Source organism: Anopheles marshallii, chromosome 3 (genome assembly GCF_943734725.1).
Source record: "Anopheles marshallii chromosome 3, idAnoMarsDA_429_01, whole genome shotgun sequence".
Taxonomy (NCBI): domain Eukaryota; kingdom Metazoa; phylum Arthropoda; class Insecta; order Diptera; family Culicidae; genus Anopheles; species Anopheles marshallii.
The window spans coordinates 52,585,579-52,608,321 of record NC_071327.1 but is presented as its reverse complement, the minus strand read 5'-3'; the positions used below and the strand labels follow the sequence as shown (position 1 = coordinate 52,608,321).

Below are 22,743 nucleotides of genomic sequence, written 5' to 3'. Positions count from 1 at the left end.
CGGGTACGGAAAGGAAATGCAAGCGCTTTACGAAACAATGTTACTGTGTTTCGTGCGAACATTTCAGGTTTAGGGGTTCAGGGTTTAAAAGCGTTTTAATCCTTGAACGCGATCCACAAACTGCAATCCGTTGCTTGCATGTTTCCCTGCAAAAGGACCTTCTTCCTGGGTCCTTTCAGGTGTCGTGCCGGAATGTTTTGGTGTGTGGGGGTTTTTTTTCTTTCTTCATATTCTGCGGTTTCTTGCCGTGCGGCTTTATTAGCTAGAATTCTTTAGCTGCTATTGAATGCTTCTCCATAAAAGTGGCTGCTAGTTTGTAATCCATACCGCAAAGGGGACACATTCCTGCTAAGAACTACTAAAAGCAATCAAACTACTTCTGCCAACCAACGGCAACGGGGCGTGCCGTGGTGCTGAGTGCGACAGTTTGAAATTTAAAACAGAAGCAATTAATAATTGTCACGAAACAGAAATAAAGAAGCTTTAAAAATAGTTCACGTGCCTTCACGGGCGTTACCGCAGAGCACACAGCACACTGCCGAGAAGGTACCGTGCAGTGGTGGTGGCCACCCACACGGTATACCTTCCTATTAGCGTTCGAGAGATAAGTTGCCCGCGTGCCAAAGACGCGTCCGTTCTGCACGTGCCAAAGTACCCTGCCGATGTCGGTGTTGTGCCATATCCCTCACAGCAGCAGGGTCAGGCTTTTACCGCAGTGGAAACATTTCAACAATGAAGCCTTGCATACACACACACACACGTGGGGATGGCAAAACTTTGATTCCGTGCATGTGGGAAGGTCCTGTTTCGGAAGCCGTTTTGGGTCCCGCTTTCGGTGGGTCGATAATTAAGCCATCACGCTTCCGGGACCGGTGTGGAGGTGTATGCGAGTGAGTGAATAAATTGCACCATATACTTACCAAGGAGTTTGCTAGGTTGTGGAAAACAAAAGAAAAACCCACCATCATTTTAAGTAAATAATGTCATTTATTAACGTACTCGTTGCCAGATGCTGGATGCCACACCTACCGTGCCATCTGCCATCAATGCGCGACCGATATCATTTTCTCACTCGTTCGGGACGCTTGTTTTGCTTGCCGATGGGAAACGGGGGAGACCTAAATGTTTGGGTGTATGGGGTTTCGCTGCTTGCAGCAGGAACATGCTTCTCATGTTCGTTTCATCTGGTGTTTTAAGCTTAATCTCCTGCTTGTTCTAGTTTTGCTCTTTTCGTATTGAATTTCATATTTGTTAGTTTGTTCATTTGTTATTTTAAATGTTTCTTCTCATAAGTAATAAGTGCTTTACTGTTCAGTTCCAACATCCGCTCCGTTCGCTTCCTTCACATCCTTAGTTCTGTTAGCTTTCGTTCCGTTTGCTTGTTTTCATTCAAACGACGAGCCCTATTTAAATGTAGTTATAGTTGTTTTTTTTCGTATTATCATAACAACAGTGGCATTTGTAACTTTTTTCATTGTATACATTGCGTTTTTCTCGACTTCTTTCTAGCAGTTTCGTTGCATACGTTTGTTCGTATTTACAACTGTTGTTTTTAGGTGTTTTATTCTTCCCCTTTTTTCCCTCCTCATTTTACACCTAATTATCATTTTTGATTTTGGTTTAACTTTAGTGTGTGTTCGGATGCATATCTATCATGTGGTTAGTTGAACTATATTTTTGCATTTTTATCTTTTCTTCTATAAAAATAATAATCAAACAAGCACATTACACATTTACAACTATCACAATTCGATTTGTAACAATCATCAGATGACACTATTAACCAGTGCTCCACCCCCCATCTGCTAGAGCCATGGAACCATCCGCTGTAAGCATTATTTACACCCATTATTCACCCTAATTATCGATACAATGTTTCAACAAATGGCATTATAAAACATGCATAAAAACTTTGCTTAACATCGCTACATTAACTAAAGCGCCTGTAGCTGGGTTCTGGGTGTGTGTGTGTGTGTGTAAGTGTGTTGAGTGAGTGTGTATGTCCATATCAATCCATTTGGCGCGATAACAAATGGGGCTTTGTTTTTATTTTGTTGGAACCTAGCCGCTAGTTTGAGTAATAATCATAATAATGGTCATAAAAAGTCTCACATTCGACGTAACGATAATATCTATCGTGCGCTGCTTGTTACCTCAACACATCCGGATGCTTCCTTCACGTTATGCGAGGTGAGCGACGGTTGGTTTGGTTTCTTTTTTTTTTTTTTGTTGGTTTCTTTCCTGCCATTACACTACCCGGGTACGGAACTTGTTTCAGCATTAATATCGACAACGATGATTTTAGACGCTTTCATTGCTTGCTGTGTATCTACACCGTCTTTGGTTGCCATCTTCGGCGGTTCTTACTGCGCTAAAAGGGTTCTCTCAATGATGATGCACTGCTCTGTCTCCGCATGATCGTGCATCGTTTGTTTTATGGCATGTGATTTTAGGCGTTGTAAGGCAATGTAAAGGAGTGTATGTTCTTTTTTTACCATGTTATGCAGTTAGCCATATGTTTTGCGTTGCTTTTGATTAAACATACAATTCGTTTTTGATTGCGTTTTGGTTTTTGTTTTTTTTTTGCAAATTTACAGCTCTATTTTTGTATGTAATTAGCAGTTATTCTTCAAATCTGTCTTCTTCACACGCGTTTCACTTTTACTAACCCGAAGCTACGATTATCCATTGTTGTAGTTTATATCTGATAACATGGCGTTGAACCAGTTGAGCTAGTAGGTTAGCAAAGGTTAAGATTTGTCTAGGTTTAATATACAATTAAATCGGTTTCATGTTGCATGATTGGATTACTCTATACTGGAGTGGAAGCAATTACATTTAATATGGTTAGACATATGATCCGGGATTTGGTTTTTCTCTTCAAGCGAAAACTGGAAATCGTTCATTCTCCCTTTTGCCACCCCGAAAGCTCTGAGTGTTACGATTGTAGAGGGTTGTGCAGTATAATGCTCATAAGCTTCGAATGTCTTGGATTACTCGGAATCAAATGTTAGACTCGAGGCTCGTGGGAAGTAACTTCTCATTTTGTTTGCAATAGTCCTGATTGTCCTTGGAAGGATTATCATTCGGATAAGGATTTGAGCATCCTTTTAAAGATGCGCTTTATACCGAAAAATTGTTTTAAAGGATGATTACACGTGCTGCAAGGTCCTTCATCTCCATAATCCATCAATTGGAAGGAGAATTATGTATTGTGAAGGACACTACTTCCAGGTTAGTGTCGTTTTGACTTCTTGGAGTTTAGCGGAGGTTCGAGAATAATCAAACGAAGCTTTTTTTTTTTCGTTAGCTTTTCTTATTTCAAAATGTCAGGCGTATCTGCAGAAATTTGGAAACATAACTGTTTTAAGCATTTGTACTTCAAGCCAATAATAATTTACATGTCTTGGAAAAGCCTACAGCACATCCATTAACTATGAAAAAGCGTTGAGTATGGAAATATTATTTTGAAGCTTGAAAATTGCAACAAATTGTTAAAATAGTGCATTACATTACATAAAATGAATCTCATTTAATATGAACTGCCCAATTAAATACGTTAAATAAAAATTTATATTTTTTTTTGTTCTATTTTGCTCGTTTCAGCTTGAAGTTCGCTTGTTCTGTGTTTCTATGTTGAAGATCTTTCCCACCGTTGCTGATGATTTTTTTATTCGCATATTGCTACACAATGGAACGCTCAATGGGGAAAATCGAATAAATGAAACATAAATCCACCAGCCATACACTCATTGATATGGAAAACTACTCGCACGTACCGTCCGCTCGCTGGGCCCATGAATTTGCCGCCATTTTTCTCGCTGCTTTCGCTACCCAGCATCCGTAGCGCCACTGGTCGGAAATGGGATCTATTCAAAAGTGATCCATTTTTTACAACACTTCCAACCGTTCCGCGCCAGCCAACCGTCCCGTGTGCGGAAGGATGTGATCGCTTTGTCCAATGAACGCGCGACACGTTATCATCATTTTCATCGATATTCTTTTTGCGCCATGTTCTACCGCCCGTATGGGAAAAGCAGTTGTTCGCCCATGCTGTTTTATAAGATTCATACCCGTACCGCTCATGGGAGCGTGATAAAAAATTCAACAAGTTTTTTCAAGCATTTTCTGCATCTGCTTTATTGCCATTGTTCTTCCCACCGTGGAATGGGAGAAGTTCTTAGTCTGAAATTGGTGCTTTTTCCCATTTTCCCACGACGACGGAATGTTTCGGCGGGTAAATAATTGAGACCTTCGATGTGCTGCCGTGCTGGACCCTTTCACTTTCACCATGGGAGATGATGGGGAGGGGACTCTTCACGTTTTGTTTTTATTTCAACTTTCACTCCACTGGGACAGTTGTGTGTGTGTGTATGTGCATCATGAAGAATACATACTTGTGACGCTTGTAACACTGCGTATGTGAACGGAATAAAAACCCACCATGGTTCGTACACCATGCACGGCGACAATAAATGGCGCTTTTGGTGATGTGGCCAACCTTATCAAGTATTCGGCGCTTGTTCGCCTCACTCACATCCGGTTTGGTCAGAAAGGGGGGGGGGGGGGGGATGCGCAGACAGGTTGGTGCTACCCGGTGGTAATGTTTCGCTTTGCGTGGTCACCACGGGGGACGGTAATTTGTAACAATTTGTGCACGACGCATCGAACGCCAATACCCAGCGGGCTGTCAACGGGCGTGAAGCTGAAAAATTGTACCGGGTATCGGTTACGACAAATGAACCGTGATTTTGATAGGATCGGTTTCGTGTGGTCCTTTTCACATGCTTTATTGATTTATCGCCAATCGTGCGTTATAAACGAAGATTACTGGCTTTGTGAGAGTAAGATTTTCTTGTGCGACTTCGAGCACAGGAACAGACCTGTTAAAAAAGAAAAGAATGAATTTTCTTTTCTTAAGAAGCGTATTGAATATATTACTTTTTAAGAATCGCGTTATCAATACAAGCGATTTGTATTTTATAATTACAAACACGACATTAAACTTTTCGCCTGTACTAAGCAATCTGAACTGTTATTACGTGACTTTCTTTTAAGCGCAAAGATGACATACTGAGAACTCACTGTGCAACATTCGAAAAAACATGCATTTTTGCCCAAACGTTGCTCTATTTTAACAAAATAAATCTGATTTGTGTCAGAATTCTCGAGAAGTAAGGCGTATAAAATCGCTTAAAAGCGACCTTCGACAGCATAGCACACGGGATATTCTTGAAGTAGGTTAAATGCTTGGCCAACCCAAGTCCATTTTGCGGTCGCTTCATTTATTCTTTGTAGTATAAGTTTTGGTTTAGCTATGTGCTTGATGACCCGACAGTTCAACGAGTATTCAAGTGTTTTTTGATCAAATTACTGTGGCTTTTGAGAACAGTTCGTTTGAAGATTGCAAATGGCAAATGAGATCTGTTGGGTAACATGGCTGTCTGCAATAGACCTGCTCGGTAGGACGTATAGCAATAAACTGACTGTCCCAAAAAAAGATAAAGGTAACTGAGCACATGAAGTTAAATCCTCCAGGCGTAACTAAGGAGTAAATCCTTTTTTTTAGCAAGCAATCAAACATAGAATTGATAAGGTTTTATGAAATTTGTTATCTGAAGAACAAACTACTTCTTAAACTTTGAAAAGATAAACAAAAAACAAAATTAGGCAGCCATTAACGTAAGCTGCCATAAAAATTGTAATAATTTCCATCGCAATTCCCATTCATTTCAGCTCCACTTCGCACAATAAACGCCACCATAGCGAGCGCGCTTAATAACCCTAGTGAGTGATTAATGAAATTACCAAATCAATTTCCCGTTTCGCACGATGCTGCCCGTGCGCTTACAGCTGGACCAGGAAAATTTGTCCAACCTTCAACCGCAAAAGCAAACTGTTGTTTTTTGCACAATTCTCATCCCCACCTCCCGCTCGCTGTGCTATAAAAACGAAAAGTTATGCTTAATCACAAATCGTCCTCGCTTGGCTGAAGCTTCCGTGCGGGAGGATAACCCCTCACTGGCGCAAAAACGATCGGAACGGAGCAATGGCACAGCACGAATAACCTTCAATGCTTCGGATTGCCTCCGCACCGCAGTACGGCAGGATCCGTTGTTTTCCGACACGGCACGGCCAACTTTCTTCGGCGTTGCAGTATCGAGCCTTGCGGTAGGACGGGCGCGGGCGGGCGAATCCTTGGCAGTATTTAATTTAATTTTCTTTGGTGATTGTTTCGGCGGTGCTTCCAGCGTGTACGTTCGCTGCGGCACTCGCCGAATCCAATCCACACGCGGCACAAACTGAAACGCGTGTTCGGATGTGATTACGCGGAAACGTGATGAAAAAGGGGTTTGATGCAAGTGGAATGGAAATTATTATTATTGTTCGAAAGCCATTCATTCCGGGCCACTGGTGGTGTATGTTGTATGTGCGGATGTTTGTTTTCCGCATGGACGACCCTGCGGTCTGTACGCTTATTCCCAGCACTGTCCAATCGGTAACCAATTTCCCATCGAGCCTGATGGAGGCGCCCAGCACTGCGTAACTGCGTTGTAAACTTAATTATCCTTGAATTGCATCCATTGGAAATGATCATGGTTTTTCTCTCGTCCATAAATATAATGATATTTTACAGTACTTTTTTCTTTTGGATTGAATAGAAATTCAAACATTGGCACTGTTTCAAATGAACTGAGACAACAAAACTTTGCCATTGCAAAACAAATATAAATTTGCAACAATGTGCGAAAAAGCGAACATGTCGTAGCATTTCATGTACGAAACAAGCGGAGTGGCGATATTTTATCAAATTTATGTTGTTGCTCGCGCATGGTTGAACCGGCACTGCCACGATTGTTATCAGTGTTTGGCGATGCTTAATAATGCTATTTGTTTCCAAACGATGCACATGTACAAGCAATACATAAAAGTAAGCAGCTGACATAGGAAAGGATCTTTAAAAATTCATGTATGCATTTGTAGTGTTAAACTATTAGTAAATCAACTCATTAAATAACACTAATTATAACAACATTAGTAGTAATAATAATGGTAAAATCAATAATTAGCAGTTAAACATCTTAAAAGAAAAAGGAAAAAAAAGAAAAAGGAAAAAGGAAATCTCCTTTTATGCAACAAACCTTAATTGGTTTATCTGAGTACAAATTGTTTAATTGCAAAATGCACAACCCAGCACCACTGGGGAGTGTGAAGAGAAGAAAAAAAAACATGCGGTCGTAAATTATACAAACCTAATTATTTATCTGACACTTTGTCATTCCGTCACGGGATGGATGGGTCGGTGTCCAGTGGTTCACGATGGCAATTTTCCTTTTGACAGCACGGACACATAAACGTACCGTATGCGAAAATTCCATCACTTTCCGAACCAATGCCAACCTCCTGCTCTCTCACTCCCCTGGGATGCTGCACACAGCTGCAACAGTATAGAAAAGCAATTAATCGGCATTTTCCATTTTCTCGCTTGAATTGTTCCGGGAATGGCGGGACTCCAGGGAGTCTTGGTGCTGCGCTTTCAAGCTAGGCGAAAGGAGCAATTGGAGGCATCGGAGATGAGGAATGGTGGTAACATACACAATAGCACCAATGAATGGGAAGCAGCAGGAAAAAACGGAACTCCCTTCACTTCCCCAAATTCCCTGCTTTATTTGTCCATCCGCCACAAACGATCAAATGCACAACTCACACCGATGATGTGTGATGTGGGTAGCCTTCGGGAGCATCGTAAGGAACGCGCCACAATTGTCGTCGAACCGAACCCATTGTCACTCGTGTCGTTTGCACCGCTCGTACAGAAAGCCGGCGGGTTTTGTGCATGTGAATGAGCGCCGGAGCCATTCAGACAGCAAAATGGGAACCATTTTGAGGGTAGCGTTAAAGTTTATTGTGCGCGCTTTTATGCTACGGGAATCTTTGTGCCCTCTTCCGATCGATGTGAAACGTGCTGAAACGTATAGAAGGAAAGGTACACTTAAACTATCCCCACCAAATGATCCCCCGTACGCGTTTAAACAGTGGATGATAAAGTGCAACGGTACTACAGTCATAACGGGCCGGCCCCACTCGCTGTTCATCGGTCGCAGATGGCGGAGAAAAGCTTGTTTAGAAAAAAAGAAGCTTTTACCACCTACCGTTCGCACTGAACGGAACCCGAGTTGGGAACATTCCTTCGATTGAGAAGCGGGAAAACACGGAACGAACCTCCCATCTCTCGAGGCTCATGCAAAATCAATTTCCTTTTTCTCTACTCCATCACCGGATCGTCTGCACTCCTGCTGCAGCACACACAGCAGCGCACCGGGGTGGAAAATCGAACCACACCACCGATGCTGAAAGAATTAGGTCTAAGCTCGGAATCGGATTTGTCCGCATTTCCGCATCTGAAATCAAAACGAAAGAAACGCTCGCGGGAAGTGGTGTGGAACGTTGTACCGGGCACAGGATGTGCTTCGGGGCAGTTGGTTTTAAACGTGAGTAAAATAAATTTAAACGTACCCCGTTCCTATGCAGCTTTTGGTATGATAAGAATCGATTTCAAGGGCCGATGGAAGTGGTCGAGGTGTGTGTGTGTGTGTGGCTGTGTTTTGGATTGTTCGGATTGAGTTTCAATCACGGATTGAGTGAATTTTAATGAAGCTACCCTATTGGGAATACTTTCGATATTGGAAGCCCAGATCGGAAGTGATTGCAAGCAGTGTGTTTTATAATTAATGGTGAATAATAATGAATAATGGAAGTAGGAGAACTAGAAGCAGAAGATCAAACTGATAATTTTTTTAAAACAATTCCAAATTAGGGGCTTAGCGCCTGTATTAAATAATTAATGCAATTTAAAGAGCACAAATCTCGTGAACTTTGCTCTTCATCTAAACCAGGGGTCCCCAGCCCGCGAGCCGCGCATAAGTTGAAAGTACTATAGCGTGGGGGCTACTAACACATTACCTTGTGGTTGATTTAAAAAGATGTTTCGCTCTAGTTGGTTTTATTTTACACTTTCTAATATTTAATGTTACTGACTATAACGGTATTTATTATTTGAACTGTTAAAAAGTAATGACACTTTTTCAACTATATGATTTGTTAAAATTGTAACAATAGTAATAGCGTCGTGTGTTGGTTTGGGCCTCCATGCGGCCTGCAGGTCATAGTTTGGAGAACACTGATCTGAACTTTTTAAAAGGGGATTTACAGTCAGAATGCTAGATGGAACATAATTTTTTTCTTAGTTTTAAATTTGGGAAACTAAAATTTTTCAGAATATCTATGGAATATGTTAAATCAATTTATAGACAAACCAATATCCAACAAACCAAACCAATCTTAAAACAACGTTGCTCCAATGGGTCTCAGAATATCTCGACAATCTGTCAACCAATTTGCTTGAACCGATTTGTCAACCGTACTCGTGAATGAATATACTTTCTAATAGAAACATTATTTATACAATGTACCATTACAGCTTTTTTTTTCTTTTCGAACATCACAAAATGATACTATTTTCGAGCTTCTGAGTGTATAACCCCCTTAAGGCAATTCTGAAAAAAAGATTGCATAACTTCGGGCGTTTGCAGCACGGTAAGCAACTGTCAAAAATTGTTTTTGTTTTCTTTTGGCTCGCTGGATTTAAATTGAAGTTTTTTAATTTAAATGTTAAATTGTTCATTTGATACTACTCTTATAGCACAGCATTAATAAAATTTTATTATTAAAAAAAATGGGAAGACACAGGTCAACGGAGCTAATGTCGTTGTGAACCTTGCATTGAATTAATTATGCCTGTCTGGAAATAAATCTCAAGTGGTCAATAAAATTGATTTTTATCTTCATATTATTACACCTTTAAATCAACATTGTGTGCTTCTGCTTTATCACTTCCAACACTCCGTTTATCTTAAAGAGATTTATAATTTATTCATGCTTAATTTCACAAGCAGCTTTTCCTATCGCCCACCCACATCATCAATCACCGCTTACACAGCAAACAGAAGGATTCAAGGGTAATATTTTGCATCCTCATTATGCTGTGAAGTTGGTTAATTATTATAAACTTCGCTTGTACCCTGCGTTTGCTTTCTTCTTTATAAATGATGCAGAGGTTTTCGAGCTTGAAAGCTTCGTTGGGCGTTTAATTTATCAGTGGCAAAAGTGACGAAAGTGTAGAAATAAACAAAACCAACCAGGTGTCCACCGGAGCAGGCACGAGCGTAAGATTGACAGTTGGGTAAAGCACCAATTATCACGCTATGTCGGAAATGTGGTTTTCCATCGTGCTGCAACACAGTCACACATGGTCCGTTTATCATTCCGAGCGTAAGGCAGCACACGAAGCACGGAAGGACTGCGTCAAGAAATTCCAACCGATCCGACACCGAACGTGTACGAATTTTTCCACTCCTTGATTTTCACCGTTTGTTCTCGGTCGCTTGTGAAACATGCGCCCGGCAAATGTGTGAAAGGCGCGAATTATGCAAAAGACGGCGGTAGGAAAATATTAATTACCCCTTGAAAAGTTCCGAATTGTTTTCGGGGGTCCGCTGTGTTTTGCACAATGCTGGTTGACGGGTCCTCGCCGAGGGTGGTGGTTTTCGAATTGAGTAAAAGGTGGACTAAAAATGGCGCAGGGAAGAAAATGGTGAGGTGGGACTCTTTGCCGTGCCGTTGACCCAAACCCGATGCCTGATGTTTAATGTCGAAATGCGTACAAAGCTGACTGTTTGTGTGCCATTTTTTTTCCTTTCTACCCCTTCACTCCCTGTTCTTTGTTGGATGTTTTTAATGAATTTATGTTAATTATAAGAATAATTAATGACACCTTGATTTCCAGTGCGAAACTCCAGGACAGCACCGGTGTGTAGTACCGACACGATGGGAGTAATATTTTTGCTGCCATGATTTCGTGTCCAACATCGCACAAACACCAGACACAGCCGGTACCGATCATGCGGCGGAATTGATTTCCAAAAGCTTGAGTCGGGTGAAAAGGTTGTAGCTCGAAAACGGACGACAATTTCTGCAGACGATGACGTACTGGAGTTCCCCCTTTTTTGTTCGGTACCGGGGCACGTGCAAAAATTGAGTAAGCTCTTCCCATTCTGTAGCCTTAATTAGACGACCTCTTATCACGGTTAACGATCACTCGTCGGTTGCAGTAATAAATCCTAGCATCAGCAAACATTATGTTCGTTGAATTTTCGCTTTCCTCTATATTTATCTCTCTCTCTCTCTCTCTCTCTCTCTCTCTCTCTCTCTCTCTCTCTCTATCTCACGGTGTGTGTGAGTGACGGTAAGATTTTCTATAAATATCCCCTACCGTAGGTAACATAAACTTTCGTCCATTTTTGATTAATTCTATAACCTTAACTTACTGCTTACTTACACGATTCTCCGCCGCTCGTACAAATGTATCAACAATCACACACAAAACACTCATTCACGTTAGCTGCCGGCCGGCTTTCCCTTTTCCTTAGCTAATACTCATCGTATAGTTTACACTCTATGGGTTCGTTTTTAAGGGGTTTCGATTCGATTTCAAAACGGTGTCCAATTGCTTTCTCGTAATATTTAATGCACACAGTAAAAAGCCCGGTTAGTAAGCGTTAGCAGGCGAACTCTAGATAGGCGGCACCAGCAAAACAGTATGTTTGTATGTGTGTGGTGTCCTTGTTTCGTGAGGTTTTTTGTGTGTTTCGTTTCACATAAGCTAGACATTGACGCGCGTCATTCTGAACCGGTGTCCGGGACTAGGCTGGCTTTCGGACAATTCGGAAGCACCGTACTGAAAGCAACATCTTCTAGTTAAGAGATCTATTCACCGGATTTGCTACCCACTGGAAAGCTCTATCGAACGTTTCATTCTATGCTAACTAAATCAGCATTTTCTCAGAAAAAAGGTCCTCAAACATGAATTTTCCTTCCTAACAATTTTCCTTCTGTCAAAGTTGTCTAAAGTGGTATGGTTTGGAATAGCGCTCAAAACTGTAATTTTGTCATGCTCATTGCATAATGTTGGGCGCACTGTATGTAAGTGACCTGATCAGAAAATGTGCCAACTCGATGATGCCTCCTTTGCCGTGAAGCTCGGAAGCGGTGTTACTGGAAGATAGCTTTTGTACAGCTTCCTTGGAAGCTAGTCTGTAGCTTTCATTACTTTTTCTCGAAAGATTGTACCATGTTCGCCGGAAAATCGATTCGATTACGAAGATTTCGTTCATTGCCAACAGTTTCTTGGAAGAACAAAGCATGTGTATCAATCACGGAAGACTTTGCTGTGCGGAAGTGCCAGCAGCAGTGATGCAGTAAGCTCAGATCGAGAAGATCACTGTCCGATCGGAAAATGCGTTGAAATCGCGAGGAAAATGAGTCTTTGAGACAGTAGAAGCACGTAGGAAAAAAGCGACACAGCTGCTGCTGCTGCAGAAGAGCTTCAATAGCATCGTGTTCTAGCCGGCGCTGGCAAGGGGCACCCATGGGAGTGGCACGGTGCGTTATCCACCAGCCCCACCGCCCCGCCACACCTTAACCGACTTCATCCACTCGGCTAGCGCTTTGCTCAGGAAGTGCGTTATCTGTTACATTATGGAACACCGTTTCTTATTTACTCAGTGGGAAGCACTCAGATTCTCCAGATCCTTGGCGGATGGTGGTCGGGATAGGTGCGGTGCCTGTTGGCCACCCTCCTGATCGTTGGTCACGATCGGTGGCAGTACGTTCTGCCGGAACTCACCCATAACATTGCCGGCCGGATAGTAGTAGGCGACCACAAACAGCTTACCCGTTTTGGAGATGGATTTGCTGACGCCGAAGTAACGGCTGGCGCGCCACACCATCTGCGAGAAGTGCCCGGTGTTGACGTTCGTGTGGAGAAGATGAGGCTCTTTGAAGTAGTCGTACCGTCGGCTGGTGCTATACCAGTATGTTGCAACCTCTTGACCTGCGAGTACGACACAATAACAACAAAGGGGGAATATATTATAAGTCTGAGTCTAATGCAAGTGTGTCTGAACGATGTCAAGCAGACTGATATACTTCTGATATTTGTTTACTAATAAATGATCTGGAACATTTCCCTGATGAAAATAGGAAAACGAAACTGTCACGAAGATGTCCAACACATCTGGACACTTCAGGCGCTCTGTTGATCGGAATGCATATTTCAAAATACTCTTTGTAAATGAGCCTCAAAGCAGGCCAGCACTCTAATTCCACAATGACACTTGTGATTCTTACGCACACACCAAAAGGCTACACTCACCAGAAAGATCCGTCAGCAAACTATTCGCTGGACAGCAGAAGATGTTCTGCCCGTAGTTCGTCCCGATCTGGTAGTACAGCTCGTTGGTACTGGCCAGATGGTTGGCCCACTGCTTCGCGTACTCACACAGCTCTGACGAAACGCTCAGTGCCGGTGCACCGTGCCGCATCCGATACTCGTTATGCCAGCAGAGACACTCGAAGATGAACTCCTTGTCCATAACAATCTTCACCTTGGGGGAATCTTCACCACCACCACCACCACTACCACTGGCAACCGCTTCCGTACCGTTCACCTTCGCTCCCGATCGTTCCTTTCGCTGTTCGGTCGGTGTGGATTTCGGTAGCAGGGGACGATTGTCTAGGGCATCCTGCGTTTGTCCAGTATCGTTGATGCTGATGTCGTCCAAATTTCCACCACCACCGGTTCCCGTTTGCTTGCGTACGTTTTTGTTCAAATCGCAAGCTGCCACACGCTTTCGGAGGTTTGCCATCACGATCGCTTCCTCCCTGGGAAAGGTAGTAGAGAAATAAGGGTTAATATAACTAAGTGTTAATATAACAAAAAAAAAAATGGTTCACTCCCCATGTGAGTCGTCGAATACAAAACACCCAGAAGAAAGTCTGTTCAATATGATACAGCATCATCATCAAAATTAATTCTATCCATTGCCTTTAAAACGCTATAACTTTCATCCTTTATTGGTAAGTGCTTCAAGCGCACTGGCGCCGTAAGGACTCGGCTAAAGCACGGTAGCTAACGACAACTATTCACTGGCATATTTTTGCATTGCTATGACAGAACAGCCAGCTGCGGTAGTATGCGACTGTTCAAATTTTAAAGCTCCAAAGATTGAAGCGAACATTTGCTAACCAAACTCATAGATAAGTGTTCGTTTCTGGGAGGACTACAGGGCATCACAAACGAGCGGGGCAAAATTTATGGCACAGATTAAATCATTGGAGCCGAAAGTGAATAAAATATGAGACTAGGGCTATGGTTTGGCAAACTTCTTGCTTTTGTACCCTTAGTGAAATGATCAAACTTTACCGGAATGGTTGCATCCACTCGGTGCAGGCATCTTCCTGAAAGCTACTGTTAGCTCAGCAGCAGCACTCTTGAGAAGATGAATATCGCATGAAATTATACCCTCGTTGACAGGTGACGAGAGATACTGGTTGCGATGCTGGTCACTGCAAAAACGACCCTTGGAATAACAAATTGATTTTTCAATCTACTAAATCACTTCGTCCTCAGCGGCTTAAAAGCTTTCCACACTGCAGCTATGGTAGCAATTGGAACTACTCATTAATTTCTCGGTGTGTCCGTGCTGAGATTGTCCCGTGAAGTAAACACTTGCGTGACACTGGACCAACCTTTCTAGGCGTGGTACACTGCTGGGGGCAACCGTTGTGTACACCACGGCTTATCTTCTTTGATTTATGACTTATTTTCAGCTTCACGCATCTTAACGCTCTGCGCACCGATGGGGAATAGAAATTATCCGCAATCTTTTCGGCTCCGAAAGCGCATACGTAATCATCGCTTTGTCCTTCCTGGCCAGTTGCACGCTACACGTTAGAATCGTGAAGTTATCATTAACATAAATTACTTTTAGATTAGACTGATGGTGTGCTGTTGCTCTTGCAGGTTGGCCCAGCCTTCGGTGGACCGTCTGATTCACAGCCGGACGTTGTGCTACTAATCACCTTTTCCAATTGTAACGAAACCAAAGTTCTAGTTCGTATTGTTGGTCGGATTGGGGAGTTGTGGGTCGTGCTTGAACGTTATGGTGGAAAGCATTAAGGAAAGTTTGCGTCAATCGTACTTCATTCGGAACAAAAATCTGACAGACATTAAGGATGAATTGTAGCTCGCATTATTTCAAGAAAACGCTCCTTTCTACTCATTTCCATTAGATTGATAAGCCCCGTTCCATTTTGTTTACAATTTTTAGTATTTCGTTATCCAAATGCGTTTATTTAGCCCTCGGTAAATGATTTTAAGCTTCCCTTTGAGTGCCACTTTGCTGTTAAGAGCTAGTACAAGTCTCCTTTACAATGAGACACTTCTCGACCCACTTAATACCATCATCAATTTACTCTCCAACTCTCCTCCGTTACATTTTCCGATGTTATCAGTCCACAAATTTTGCCTTACACTGTTCAACACTCCATTAGGTTTACGGTTTGCGTTCGCCCATGGCTAACTTTCCGTCCGATTTTACATTTTCCGGTGACGGTCTTGCTTGGTGGACGCACGCTGAGTTTGACGATAGAGTGAAACGGCCCCAGGAAACGTAGTTTATCAAGCTCAATTACCTTTCGGTTACAGACGACTCAATGGTTCGTATGTTTGCGCGATGGAAAAGCATCTATGTCGTGCGTCACGAGAAATCGTTCCTTCTTCCGGGAAAGCGCCTATCATTCATTCGTATGTTTTTATGTGTGAGGATTTTTCTTTTTGCTTAGTTCGTCGAAGAAACTCATGATTAATTCCGTTCTAGTTAATTTCGAAATGACGCTTGGAAATGGATGATTGTAAGCTTTCAGTATGGAAATGGTTTTAATTTCCGTGCCGTAAAGAACAAAAATTGGAAGAACGCTCACATTTAACCGAGTGAATGTTTTTGAATATGGAAGAGCTTAGGGACATAAAAGAGGCTAGACATTAAGTACAATAAGTAGAACTTTGCCCAATACTTGCACAGCGCATACAAAAGCTATGGAAAAATCCGTTCAAACGATCAACATTAAATTACACCTAAAATTATGCAATGCTCTTAAAAAATCTAGCTTTTTTGTAAAAAAGTTGCTTTTCTGTAATAAAGTTTCCTCTGAAGAATCTACCCAAAAATTGGCATGAAAAAGGTCCCAAAAATGAGTTAAAAAATACTGTCCCAGCATTTTTTCCAGTTGTTAAATTCCTAATAAATAATTGCTCTAAATATGGGCAAATCTTCTAAGTACAGCCATAAACGGTTAACTAGCAAAGCACTTGGGATAAACTTTTCTCGCTCGGAGCATTTTTCCAATTTTTTATCCTTTTTCTGGTGATTAAATTGACTGTTTCGGGCCGCACCAGCAGCCAATAATACTGACAGTAGCGGATAACCTTGACATTTTGGAAGTTGATAATAAAAAAAAAGAATTCCCCCATCGAAAAAAACGCAATTCATTAAGCTAAAACTTTTGCTTCCTTTCAAGCGTTGCATACTTTTACTGTTGCAACCGGTTGTGAGCGGTGAAGTAGAGATGGAAACACTTTCCAGCCCATGCTGCAGGGTATAAACGCAAGTAAAGTTTTCCCCTTTGGTGAATGTCGAATAATCTATCTTTCTTCCTCGTGCAAAGTTCATCGTTTTTCATCTCACAAAGGCCAGTGCCAAATATCTATCGCCAGGGATGTGGAAAGCTTCTTTTTTATCGGAGTTTCGAGTTTTAGTTCCTTTTTTTTTTTGAGTTGAATGCGCCAAAAGGGTCTCTGGAATGTGCCAAACTTTTAAACGGTGTTGATTTTAGCGGCATTGCCTTAAAAGTTTTATGCATACAATAGCCACCGTCGACTATCAATGTTACGTGTACGGTTTGAAAACTACCTGCGGCCCGAAGCGCTTGATGATGCGGTGTTTTAATAGCACATTTTAGATAACGTGCAGGATTTGTTTGTAAAGTAGCTCGAAAGGGAGGAACGATTTTTTTGTCGCAAACTTTTATATCAAATTCTCTTGGCAAAAAGGATTAAAGTTGAAACTTTCATTTTCAAACATTAAGAATTAAGTAATGGAAACAGGCACACGAGCACATAAAACCTAATCCACCCTCTGGAGCACATCCCTTCAATTACCACTTGTTGCAACACTAGTTCCATCGAAAGAGGGCCGTAATTTATTTACTACCATCATAAATGTATGATAAAACAGGAATAAAAAAAACATCCCTAAGCTACGAACGTCAGCATAACAACTTAACCGATGACCTCACATAAATTCCGTGGGTTGAAAGTGCAACCTGTCGAAAGTAGTGCCGGTGCATTGCTCGCATGTGCACCACAATAATCGTCGCGCGCTTCGTTAGTAATGAAAGTTTTGAAGTGAAAGAACTCAAAAAATCGGTATGGAGTGTTGCTTTACAGGCTGCTCGAAAGGCCATTATACAGTATATTACATGCTTGGGATGTAATTTTTATAGCTTTACGGCACGTACTGTTACTGTTACTTGTGCCACCCCGTTAGAAGGATACATTTTATGAGGATAATAATATTTTTGTTTTATTTTTATAAAGTGAGAATCCGAGAAAATTACGAGGATGTTGACTTTTTACGGCAAACCGTATTTGGTCACAATAAAGTACTGTATTATATTGAATAGAACACGTTTAATGCAAGGTCCGACAGAAATAACGCGATTGTAATAAACGTTATTAGTAGTTATATAATTATAGTTGCTTATAATAAACACTCTGTGTACCAACGAGTGAAAAATGTAAGTGGGTAAGTTGAACAATAAAATATATTAAACTCCATGTAAATTACGCAATATAAGTAAATAAGCATGTACTAATTATTATTAAACTATTATTATTAAAATTAATGAAAGTAATATTTTTTGTTTCGTTCTAATTACATACTACGTTATCAAATGTTGCATAAATAATTATTATTCAATTATCAAATAGTTTAAAGTATTGAAACAACAGTAGTGGTAAAAACAAAGAATTCATTGTTTTGAATTAATTTTTCTTTGTTTTTAAGATCTCAAGATATTGTAATGAGCTTGTTTTTTTAAGACGCACTTTTTTATCAACTACACTTTTCAACATGTGATTATGTAACATTTGTTGAATTATTTTTCTCTTTTGTTAAATATCTTTTATCTTAGTTTGAAAAGTCTGAAATTGTAAAATGATGTATTAAAGTCTAAGGCAATCTAGATCTTCATTTTTTTAAATTAACAATTGAATGAATAAACAATAAAGTTCAAGATGTGATTCAAACTAAAACGTATTTGCTAAAGAAGCATATCCCATCCTTTAAGCATATCAACAGATCGTTAAAGAGTTTTCAATGAATATTAAACATGCTATAAAATAGTACCTTTAAGATAATTTTAACAAAAAAAAACAACAGTTCCATTCCAACGTTGTGCTGTGTTGGGAAAATCTCGATATCAATGCAAATATGAAATTGGATTGCGATTCAACGATGCCGAAGTAAAAACACATCGATTCTTCGTTTCCTTCGCTTCGGTCAGGTTGGTGAGAAATTACATTTCCCTACGAACGGTGCTTTCATGCTCCGTGCGCGTCGTTATGGTAACGGTGTGCTTTCCCGATTGCCGGCACACCGAGCTTATCTACGCGACACCAACACTATCGCACCCATGCCATTGAATATTTATCACCCAATCAGCAAAAGGAGGTAGAAAGGAATCCACAGTCGGCGTTCCATGCCTTTCTTACTGCTGACAGCGAGACATTTTATCTGAGATTGATATGTTACACAATTCCAGGGGAATATTTTTTTCCGTTCCAGGAATTTGTTGCTGCTGGCATGGTGGTGAATTTCGAATCCTACTTTACCAAACAAGGATGCTACTGAAGCACCCGGAGGAAATTCCTTGTCGAAATTAGGTCAAGAAAACGAGCCGGTAAATTTCTTCTCGAAAAAACATATTCCGCTCAACCCAGTGCAGTGGAACACGTTTCTGATGTTCTTTTTGTCATGAAAAAAGCTAAAACGTTGCATTTTCTATTAGGTTAAAAAGAACGAAAAATGGAATTATGTGAAAAGATAGCATGATAAAAATGCAGTTTGCAAAGAATAAAACTAAAACACACCCACACCCACCGAACAGCAGAGGCAAAAGCTTTGCAGACGGTGGAAAAGTTCCTACAATTTATGGTTGTGTCCTGATGTTGAGCGAGCGTGGCAAAACGAACATCTCTGGTCTGGTTCGCTGCCGAACGTTTCCCGGTGGGTGTTTGGTGCTCGTTACGGACAGGTTGGGAAAGTTTTCCACGTGCATCACGTACAGTGATGGGCGGTTATGGTTAGCAGATGCAACAATGGTAGAATGGGGAATCGAGCAAAAAAGAGAAAAATAAAAAAGAAGCAAATAAATGATAGTTTTTCACCGAGATGCTATCACGGTTGCATATCTTGCAGGCGCAAAACGCGATGTACAAAGCGTATACCCCGTGACCTGGTTATTTCTGCTGGTTTCAACCGGTTTATGGTGAGGGTAGTCGAGAAAGGTGCTAATAGTTGGTACCAATGAGAAAAAGATTGCAAGTGGAAATTGTCACAGAGTGTACCATCAAACGCTCGCGCAGCGAAAGGAAAAAGGGATAATAGTTTAGTCTTGGTCTGCGCTGCCTGTAAAGCCAACCACAAGCAACTTTATTTTCATCTTGTTGTCTTTCGGTTTCCCCGTGGCATCCGGAGCTTTAGCTTGCTTAAAGTCAACACCAACCACGACGGCAACCATGCGGCACATGTAGGTTTTTACGAGGTGTCTTAATATAGACTACAACTCGTGCGGCACTAGCTTCAACCAATGCTAAAACCGAACCCTGAGTAACGGTGAGCTAACTGACGTACACTGCCAAGCTGAGTTGCTCATTTCATTGCTGCTGCTCCCTTTGAGTGAAGCCTTTACGTAACACTCGCTGGCAGTGACAGTTTCACAGTTTCGTTTCATTTCAATTCTTCAAGATGGGGTGTTTGGTGTGTTTTTGATGAAGGCTTAAGTCGTCCGGGTTTTATTAATTGTTTACTCGAGGCAAGCTGTTGCGGTTGGTAACTGTAGTGGCAATGGTGGATTTTGTGCAGTTTGTTTGTTTTTGGAATGGTGTGAATAAGTCACAATGGTTTTATGCCCGCACAGGACTGTAACGTTGTGATGATATAAAGATTAGACAGAACGAGAGAGTACTTTGAGATTTAACGGTTTAACGGAGCTTCAACAATTCTTCTTTGGTTGACCTTTTCAATTACTGCTTACTAAAGTTCAACGTGGCAACAAATGGCCACAATTTAGAGTTATTTCTTGGTAAATTATTAACAACTCCAGATAATCAAAATAAAAGAAACGCGTAGAAACTTTCGGAGATCGCATGATGAAATTATTTATTGTTGAATAAAATACCATATCTTTCCTTCGGTTTTTATTTTGTCATAAAGAAAACGGATTTTGAAAAGCGAAAAAATCCATTTGTCGACTCCTTTTTTCCTCTACGTATTCAGATAAGTGCTGTTCAGTAAGTACATGCCTCAGTGAAGCAAAGAGGTGGTACTTTGAGGTCAGGGGAGAGTGACGGCTAAAATAGGATGACCCTTGTAAGGCTATGCTTTATTTCTTCCTGTCTTTTATGCTTGTTCCATTGCCAAGTGGCAATTGCACTTTGTCGTGTCTGTGGGTCCATTGCGGTCATTTATCGATCAATGCAGTATAAAATTCGTTAGAGTAAGACATTTACTTGGACGATTAGATGGTAAACGACACATAAAGCATCCGCTTTTTACACCTTTATATCCAGCTGGATCATTTGATTGTATCAGGTGAAGGTGAATGATGAATTTTAGCTTAGAGTTTTCAAAATTATTCCTCTATTTGTCGCCAGTGACCATCCAACGTAAAGACAAACGCACATATTTGCCGAGTTTTAAGATCTTTTCTTTTGGTTTTGAAACGTTTATCAATTTACACTGGAGATAAAATTAGTCCTTTAGAATTGTAAACCGTAAAAACAAACTTCATCAATGGGTTTCGTTAGATTGCTTAAATGGAAAATTTGCCAAGATGCAGTATTTGAATCCTGCTTTGCTTTTCGTACCATTGAAAGGACGTAAAAACAGTATCTTTAAATAAAATTATAATAATAACTTAATTATAATAATAATAACAATTTTATAATTACAAGCTGATTTATATCGCCCTTCTTAAGCATTAGTAATTAAATGCATCAAGTCGAAAATCTTAGACAGCATATCTAATTGAAACGAATTATAGCTAAGCTTTTTATGAATTATTTTCTTTAGTCGATTAACGAGTTGTTTATAAAATTGAATGTTTATTAAATAAAAATATAAGTTAAACTACAAGCTATTTAGACTTTGCCTTTGCATCCATATCGATTTGTAATGAGAAAATAAAGTTTCAATTGTTTTTTTTTCGTTACGTTTTCTAATGAAAAAAATACAAACATTTTTTTTTCCTACTCACTTCATGAACTCATACATATATTTTCATGCAATACCAAACACCTATCAAATCAAATATTACAATGTTCGTTTGCTATCTTTATAAGTTCTTATTGCCCAAATTTATCACATTCAACAGAAAAGCTTTCACATTAAATTTGGGGTTTCATTATGTTGTGTGTACAATGTTATCGTCCTTGGGGATGAATTGAAATTTTCCTCAGTATCCTCTCATTCTGTAAATTTTTCTCCTTTTTTCTTGCTTCAACTCCCACAAAACGCAGCATTTCCTCCGAGTCAAACCATTCTCACCCAATACCGAATGAAAGCATCGTTTTCCATCCCCCCTGGGGGACACATCAACTACAAATGCTAATCGTACGCACCGCTGGTGAACGGCGGTTGGCTTGAAGTGTATCAAACCCCGATTACCCATTTAGAAAGCAATTACTGTCTCATTTAATCGTACCCCTCCGCATCTCACCCCCCTTCTCCCCCGCAACACTCACCTGCGACGGCTCGGTGCTGGCCGTACCGTGCTTCCGGGTAGCGTTTCGATCGGTGTAATGCTAAACTCGGGATTACTGAACTGGATCTTTTTGGATGGCATTTTCACACTGTTGTTGTTACTGCCACTGCCACCGCCACACCCACCGACACTCATTATGCTTGCCAGCCCATTCCCGTTCGGATCGGTGGTCGCACTCGGTGGACCGCTACCGCCACCATTACTGTTAACTTTGCTGATCGATATCAGCTCCATATCGTTGCTGGAGAACTTCTTCTGTAAGGCCATGATGAGTTTGCGTGCAATTTTGATTGCTTTTTGATTTCCCTAGCCCGCAACAGAGCTGGGCCTGATTAACCTTTCCGCAAACACGGTACACGCTGGGCCTTTTAATATTTGCTCGGCCACCACGTCACGTCACCAGCTGGTGCTGATCTTCATTAAATCGCACTTTACACACGGGTGAAAATAAACAACCACCCCGCACACGGCATACAACAAACCCTCCACACATGCACACGCGTAATAAAAATGGTGACACCGTTTTATTTCGAATATTATTCGTGCAAGCGCGCGAGTACCGTGCTGAGGGTAGATTCAATCGCTATGCACAAAATCACGGCCTGTGGGAAAATAAACCGCCCAGATGGAGACGCACGGTAGTTTGTTTGTCGCAATGGTTGTCATAAAACCCTGGCGGTGGGTGGTAGTGTAATATTTATTTTTATCACTCACTTTTCTTTTGCGTTTCACTAATGA

General features: G+C 41.0%; 1 protein-coding gene across 1 annotated transcript; it reads right to left on the bottom strand.

Moving 5' to 3' along the window:
* Positions 1-12,620: 12,620 nt before the first annotated feature.
* Positions 12,621-22,272, bottom strand: LOC128714817 (uncharacterized). The gene is made up of 3 exons (XM_053809697.1): positions 21,986-22,272; positions 13,274-13,782; positions 12,621-12,952 (listed from the first exon to the last, which is right to left on the bottom strand). The coding sequence occupies exons 1-3, from the start codon at positions 22,270-22,272 to the stop codon at positions 12,621-12,623; spliced, it is 1,128 nt and encodes a 375-aa protein (XP_053665672.1).
* Positions 22,273-22,743: the final 471 nt, after the last annotated feature.

What these genes read in the sequence shown, in the direction of transcription:
- LOC128714817 (XM_053809697.1), bottom strand. Translation starts at nt 22,272, where the DNA reads ATGGCCTTACAGAAGAAGTTCTCCAGCAACGATATGGAGCTGATATCG. An exon ending in CCAGCACCGAGCCGTCGCAG is followed by an intron (nt 13,783 to 21,985) that starts GTGAGTGTTGCG and finishes TACCTTTCCCAG; the next exon opens with GGAGGAAGCGATCGTGATGG. An exon ending in TTTGCTGACGGATCTTTCTG is followed by an intron (nt 12,953 to 13,273) that starts GTGAGTGTAGCC and finishes TCGTACTCGCAG; the next exon opens with GTCAAGAGGTTGCAACATAC.